Below are 7862 nucleotides of genomic sequence, written 5' to 3'. Positions count from 1 at the left end.
GCCATTGAGATGGTTGGGGATGAAGCACTTACACAGCAAAGAGAGGCTGGAGGCATTTAGCTTCTTCAGCCTGAGAAGGGAAGGCTTAAGAGACCTCTAATAAGGTGATGTCAGACTTTTCTTGGCAGATGCACAGTGAAAGGGTGAGAAATGGTCCTAAAACAGCAGTCAAAACTCCAACAAGACTTAGGAGAAAGGCTTGAGGACAGTAAAGCATTGGAACAGGGGAACAGAGAAACTATGGGATCTGAGCAACATCATCTGAATTTAATATTGACCTTCCTCTGGGCAGTAAGTTTGGTAAGAGACTGCCCAAGGTCCCTTCCAATCTGAAATCGTCTAGGATTCTTTGACAATAGAGGCATTGCTCCCTGCAGAAATCACACTCTCTGAGGTACAAAGGTAAGCATTTGACACTCCAAGAAATGGTAGATTTTCCAGTACCTCACTGAGCTTGTTGGAGTTGATGTTACCCAGCAGTAATGTGTCTGAGGTATGGGCCACCAGGTACCTGTCCTTCCCCAAGATCTTCACCTCATCAATCTCATAACCATACTGGGATTTCAGCACAACTCGAGTTCCTGTTGAGAGGTTTTTCACTATGACCTAGAGAAAGTGGGAGAAAGCAGTATGAGGCTGTGCACAGAGGAAGAACACAGACCTCTTGCTCCATGGAAGATCAGGCAATAGATGATATTTGGCTATTTAGATGACCCCTCACAACACTTCACTCTGCTTTTGTGGAAAAACCTTACCATTCCCTTCGTATGGGAGGGCAGCTGTAGATGTGTGGGATTCTACTTCTGCTATCACAAGTTACTAGGCTATCAGTAGGCACCCAGGCCCCTGAGGATGAGCTCGTCTTGCGGAGTCCTGCACTCCCCCTGGGTGCAGAGGGGCACCCAGCCCACTGTGAACAAGGTACATTTGGCTGCAATTAAACCACTTCAGCAGCCTGATTGGCATGGAGGAACCTCCCAAATTCCTGACCTAGGAAATAAACTCCATGGTGTTTGATCAAAGCTAATTCCCATCCAGCCTGGGCCTTGTCCCTGGAATATCCCCATGCCTTTCCTGACAAGCTGCTATGAAAAAACCGTAAGTGTAGAGCTCCATCATGTCTAGTTCTAGCAAGTACCCTGATTTCATCAGGCACTTCATGCCTCACTGGCCATTCTCTTACCTGGCTTGGTCCCACATATGTCATTTCAAATTTGTTTTTGTAGATGCTTCTGCGAAGACAACAGTCAAACTGCTCCACTCCTCCACACAGAGTGCCCTGGGACACAAACATGTCACAGAGAGTTGGTCCAGGCCTGCTGACGTGGTGAGGACCAGAGGTGAGGCAGACGCCTGGCTGCTCTGGGGAACAATGCTCAGGCCCTGGATGCAGGAGGACCAGCCCTACCGTGACTTTCTTGAGAGAACAGAAAGATTGAGCCTTTTTCAGAGAAACAGACCAAACACTGGCATGAATGCGGGCTAGGAGAAGAGGTTAAAAATCACCTTTATCCTCATCTTCCTCATGATCCTTCTTGGTTTCCCACTTCTCCCTCTCCCAGTCTCTCCTCCCTTCCAGAAGAATCCTTTCACCTTTATCTCTTGCTTTATAACAGCCCCATTCCTTTCACTGACCTATCCCTTAGCCCTTCCTCTGCAAGTATTTGTTCACATGTTCAACAATTCTCAGCCTGAAAATATTCCAAGGATGCTTGATTGTTGATCACAAAACTATGCAAAAACTATTTTAGCAGTAAATGGCAACTTTCCTAAATATTTTAAGTGCTTTAAACACTCAATCTAAACAGAAAAACTTGCAGAAAGGTTAGAGAGCTTTAAATAAAAATTTAACTTAATGGAGAAAGGCACATCAAGGCTTAGTGGCTGAAAGGAGAAGAAAGACAACACTGAAAACACAGCACAAAAACAGAGAGCATAATTAGCAGGTCACTTTTTATACAGCTTCTCACAGGGGACCCGAGGAAATAATGCTCCTGAGGCTGCTCTGGAGAAGCCATGCTGACCTCATCACACAATTCAGACTGCACACTGCACTGCAGCAGTGCCCTGGGCAGCAGGTGTCAGTCTGGGCAACTACACACCCCACAGTGTGACACATCCCCTGCACGGCATCCCTTGGGCCCTGGTGTGACACATCCCCTGCATTGCACATCAGGTGACAGCATGACCAAGCTCAAAGCCCTCCCTGTGCCACAGCACTTTGTCCCCATGCACAAGCACATGTCAGTCTGTCCCTGTGGTGGGACTCGAGGTCTCAGGGCTGCTGGCTGCTGGCACCCACCGCACAGATCCATGAGCCATCTCTCTTCCAGGCCAAAGCTGTGATGGTGTACAAGTGAGCTATCTCTTTGGGCTTGCCTTCCTCCCAGGCACTGCGACGTGGGCTCCAGCTCAGAACCCGTAACCTGGAGTGAGGAGAGAGCACAGACGTGGAGAACTGTGCATGGCTGAGGCAGGAAGCGCTACACAGACGAGACTTCCCCGTCAGACACATGGTACCTGTCATAGCTGCCAATGACAACGGACTGGCCACTAGGGCTGGTGGCTGCAGTGGTGAACTCTGACACGTCCCGGCTGTAGTCGAAGGTCTGAATCACGTTGCCTTCCTTCCCATAGGCCACAATCTTCTTGTCACAGCCTGCAGCCACGATGCTGTTGGAAGCCCAGGCGAGGGCACAGGGAGGACAGGGATGCACTGCCAGCTTACCCTACAACAGACAAGAACACCCTGAGCGTGTGAAGGGCTCCAGCGCTCAGCTGGCCCCTGTACCCAGCTACCCCAGTGACCCCAGTATGGGCCCAGTTCATGGCTGTAGGAAGACAGAAACCAGAACTGAGATGTATCAATTGCTCCATTCATTTAACTGTAAGAGAAGATTCATGATGCCAGTAAGAAGACCAGGACCATTAACCAGACTGGGACTGGACGCCCAGCACAGTAGAGCACAGATGTGCCTCCAGGATCAGATTGCTTCGGTTGGAGAGGACAGATCTGGGAACAGCATTCCCTTCAGCACAGCTTGAAGCACAGAAACTCTTGGGGGAGGAGCAGGATACTCAGGAGAAGTGCTGTGTGTCCAAGGACAGGATGAGCCTGAGATCCAGGGTTAACTGGGATAACTGCACACTGGTCAGTGCAGAGATGACAGCAGCTGTTCCCTGGAACCTTACCCATTTGAGCATCATTCTCCTGGACACTTGAACATCAGATCTTTCCAGACACCTGAACAGTCTCATACACAACAGCGTAACTTCCCCTCTTACCACTGCCCTCAGTGCATTCCAAAGCATCTAGTCACAGTTCTGTCTCCACGAAAACCTTTGCCAGCAAGCACAGCCTGCAGCTCCTCTCCAGACTTGCACTCCCTCCACAGCCCACTCCCTTTCCAGAGCTCTCGAGCTGCAGCACGCTGTGCAAACAGGCATTTTGCTCACTGAAGAAGGGTTTTTGATACCTGTGACTCGCCTGAGCCCTCATCATCAAAGAAGAAGCGCACTATGGTTCCATCTGCGTGGCCAGACAGGATTCCCTTCCCCGACACACTGGAGAGAGATAAACAGCACGATGGAATGTTGCAGTAGGACTTGCACCTTTATTTTCATCTTCCTGCCCAGAGGAGCCAGTCCCAGGGTCACTGTTGATGTACCTCATCGAAGGACCCTTCCCCAAAGACCAGAAGAATATCAAATGCCTGTACCAATGTCTGTAAAAACAGAGCAGACTGAAGTACAGAGAGTGGCTAGTTCAGCATCTTCATCTTGCAAAATCATAACAACCAACTTTCTGCACTACCACAACCCAGAGAGGCTGAGTGACCTCCAGTGGAAGAGTGACTGCACACAAGTTCTTACAGCAAGGTCTGTCAAACAGCCCTTGCACTGGGACTGCTCCAGGATGAGGCTGGATGTTGACACCAGGAATCCTTACCAGAAACACAATGCAGAGAAAAACCACCTAGACAAGCATTCCAGGCCTAAGCTCATTATTTGTAGTGTTAATGCCTTGTACTTCTGGACACAAGCAGAGAGAAGAGAGCAGGGAAGGACAAACAGGCCAAAGATCATGTGTCCAGATAAACACTTCTTAATGAGGATTCCCAGACTCAAGGACAGACTACAAAGTCCATGGACACTGTAACAATCCAGGAATCATATATCTTGTCACCAGAATGGCAGCATTTAATAAAAATCCACTGCTGGGACCATGATGCATCTTAATTTTTTTTAGATAAAGGATCCTGAAGTACTTAGAATTAAATCTGAATTCGAATAACTTCAAATTGCACTTCATGGTTATTTTCCTAATTATAGCCTTGTCAGTTTTATCTGGCAGAACATTTAAACCTTTTTTTAGCCCTTAAACTTGATTAATGTTAGTAATTAGCTAGATGAAGCTGACAAATGTAATCCTTATAAAGTCATTGGTCCAAATACATCAATGTATGTGAGTGAGCTCATGCAGACTTTCACCCTGAGCTGTGTGAGGGACAGCCAAACTGCACAGGTCAGTGTGGCACAGCCAGGCACGAGAGCTAGGAGGGAATTCCTTCTGGAGAGCACAGCATGTTATTACCTTGACAAGAAACTGACAATTGAAGGACACTGGCAACCTCCCATACTGGCACAGGTATGCCAGGTCAGCAGCGGGTGGTAGCCCAAGTCGCAGCAATGCCATACTCACTTGGAAGTCAGGGAAACCACGTAGGAATCTGTCCCATAAATGGTGGAAGACTTGTTATTCTTTGTGTTCGCTAAACGGACCTGGGAAAGAGAGTCTGATCAATGTGGCTCATGGCATCATGTGGCACATGGACCTCCCTCAGCCTAACATCCCCAGAGCTTTCCCAGTCTGTGGTCAGAGCCAGAAAACATGGGAAGTTCATTGCCTGGCAGTAGGTTGGAGAAGTGGAAAAGCTGGAGTCACACTTCCACATTTCTAGAAAGGCTTGGGAAAAGAGCCAAATGATTCAGTAGAATCCCCAAAGACTCACTGGGATACAGAAAATTCAAGTCTATGGTGTAATCCCTTTATTGCTGTTCCTTGCCCCGTGCCAGTGATGACTCTTGCCCCACAACCCAGGCACTCACAGGCCCTGGCAGACCCATCGTGGAGAGGAAAATCAGGCACATAACAAGTTTCTCTACCTTTCCTTCAGCAAGACCAAAGACAATGACATTCTCTGCTGGCCACAGTAAGCAGGTCACGGCACTCTGCCAAGGAGGAGGCAAAAAGAGAGGTAAGAGCTCCATCCCACTCAGCCCCCTGCCCCACTACTACCTATGACAGCTCACGAGCACTGACACCACACAGACCATGGAGCATGTCAGGGCCTTACAGCAGGGCTGAGGCCCTCTGGGCTGAAGATTAAACTAGATAGTAGTGAGCTGGGGCAAAGCAACGGGCTCAGGAGGGCAACAAAGTGAAATGCATGTGTTCAGTATGGAGCTCTTCTGAGCACATGACAGGTGCGTGGCTTTCCACGTGCTACTGCTGTACGTGCAAAATCATGGCTATTTTAAAAGGGGTTTTGCAACAAGCATAAACCACAAAAATAACATGACTCTTCCAGCTTCTGTGATAGCTGTGAGAATACTTGGATCTTTGCTTGGTGAATCAGAAATACCCCTTATTTTCTCATTTACAAGACGGTTCTTGTGTGCTACCAATTAGGTCAGGTAGGCTCCAAACCAAAGGTATTTCAGAATCTGAGGTGGGGTCAGGGTGAACAAAGCTGACCACAAAACCCACCTGTGTGAGTGGGCCAAGCCCTGCACATGTACCCTGCACAACTCTGTTGGGCACTGTGCCACCAGCACCAGCCTCACTAGCTGCTCTGACCCATTTGAAGTATCTGGGGCTGCTTTAGATATATATTTACCCTCATTTATCCATCTCACCTCTCCCTTCTCCCATTCATATTAGCAAACAGCTACAATCAAGTAACAAAATGTCCCAAGGCAGCTAAACTGCTCATAATCTAAATGTCCAAACAATGACCAAAACCCATTTCTATCTTCCCTGTCTCCCAGGAATCCCTGTATTTCCCTCAGGATCTGCCAGACTCTTGTTTTCAGCCCAACACAACTGAAGCTTGGGAACAAGCCTCACACATAGGTGATATGCTCACTGCTCATGCAAAGCAGCCACACTTGCACACGCTCCTCTGGGCCCTCAGGCAGGAGGCTTGGCTTGCCAGCAGGGCTGGACAGTGCCACTGCAGTCAGCAGGTGTGTAAGACTGCCCAGTGGCACGAGAGGAAAAGGCTCCATAAACGATTTTCATATTGACTGAACACATCACAAGTTTGTAAATAACAATATTGAGTTACAGGAGAAGGCAGGACACAGTGGTAAAAAACCACACATATAGCACCAGAAAAGCAAAGGATTTATTGCGTTAGGAATGGTAGAAAAGGCATGGGGAAGTGAGAGAACAAGAAAAACAAGCAGCGAACAGCTACATGACCTGTATGCACACTGTGCACAGCATCTGAGCTCATGAGAGGGGAGCAGGCTCCCACCAGGCTGCCAGCAGAGGGGCAGGCAGCAAGCAGGACACAAGGAAAGTGCTCTCCAGGGAGGGTACAGATGCACACCCCTGGGATAACCACCCTGTTCAGGAAAGGGACAAGTGAACACCAAGCCCCTCTCGCTCTCTCTTCCTCATGACACTGGTCTGGTGTCATGACTGCTCAGTGCAGCAGCTCAGCCACAGAGAAAGAGGCTAACTAGCAGCTTTCTTATTGCCAGAGCCACAGAATTCCATGGAATCTCCTCCTGCAGCTGGGAGGGAGAAGTCAGAGAGGCCAGAGGGCCCTCCTGAGCTGCCCTAAGAGACCACAGTGGTGGGCCATGACCCAGCTCTGAGATGTAGACTTTCAACCCAGAGGCTGCGGCTGCCTGAGAGACAGCTTGAGAAAGGCTGGCACCAGAACCCCAGCAACTGCACCAGGAGCAGCTCTCTCTCTGTCTTCTGGGGATTTGGGCTTTGAGTCTCTCCTACTTTTCCCTTTCGGCTCCCTCAGAACATTCTGTCCACTGACGCCTGAAGTAGTCCCCAAAGTTTTGTAACTGACTGCACTGATCATTCAACAAGCAACTACTGTGCTGTACACAGGCACTAGGCAGCCTCTGAAGCTTGGTGAGCAATATATGCCTCAAAATTGAGAGGCTCTCTTAGGATCTACCTGCATCTTTTAGAGGTCAAGTACAGTTTGGCCAAGTACATGTGTGAGTATGAGCAGAGAGACCTCTCATTGTCTACATATGCTGGAGAAAATGGGGTCAAACAGGAGTCTGGGTCTCACCGTTTGGATGAACTTGTTGCATATCACCTTCTTGTCGCCCCTGCAGAAAAAGGTAGGCAGAAATTAGTATCAGCAAAGCTGGCAATGCTGCCCATTCTGGTCACCCTACTGCTAGTATGCAGCCTGGTTTGGTATTGCCAAACACAGTGGCAGGTTTGCACGCTGTTTGTCTATCACGGCTTTAAGCAGAAAATCACAAAGAACCCCAACCTCTGCCCTTCCACAGCTCTGGTGACCTGCCCTTCTGAGCGCCTTCAGCACAACTCCTGGCAGCTGCGGCTGCAGTGGGGCAGGTGTGTGCCACAGCTCCACGTGGGGACAGCCAGGGCTCTGCAGGGCTCTGCCACGGAAAGCTCCCGGACACCCGCGGGGGGCTCGGGGCTCTGCAGGGCTCTGCCACGGAAACCTCCCCGACATCCGCGGGGGGCTCGGGGCGAGGACAGAGCTTGCCAGACCCCAGTGCCGACTCACCACTCCTCACCGATCCGGTACACGTAGACGATGTTGTCCGTCTGCCCGATGGCCAGTTTGGTG

General features: G+C 49.5%; 1 protein-coding gene across 1 annotated transcript in view; it reads right to left on the bottom strand.

Moving 5' to 3' along the window:
- The window catches only part of IFT172 (intraflagellar transport 172), a gene marked incomplete at its 5' end in the record, with an annotated part of 32954 nt that extends 25096 nt beyond the window's left edge, over positions 1–7858 (bottom strand). The window contains 9 exon segments of the mRNA XM_009073465.1: positions 445–606; positions 1184–1279; positions 2303–2426; positions 2521–2729; positions 3477–3564; positions 4703–4782; positions 5167–5232; positions 7329–7368; positions 7800–7858. Of these exon segments, the coding sequence (XP_009071713.1) occupies positions 445–606; positions 1184–1279; positions 2303–2426; positions 2521–2729; positions 3477–3564; positions 4703–4782; positions 5167–5232; positions 7329–7368; positions 7800–7858 (924 nt within the window).
- Positions 7859–7862: the final 4 nt, after the last annotated feature.

The sequence above is a fragment of the Acanthisitta chloris genome, unplaced genomic scaffold (assembly GCF_000695815.1).
Source record: "Acanthisitta chloris isolate BGI_N310 unplaced genomic scaffold, ASM69581v1 scaffold9794, whole genome shotgun sequence".
NCBI classification, from domain to species: Eukaryota; Metazoa; Chordata; class Aves; order Passeriformes; family Acanthisittidae; genus Acanthisitta; species Acanthisitta chloris.
Note: the sequence above shows the minus strand (reverse complement) of the source record. Positions and strands in the feature narration are given on the sequence as shown.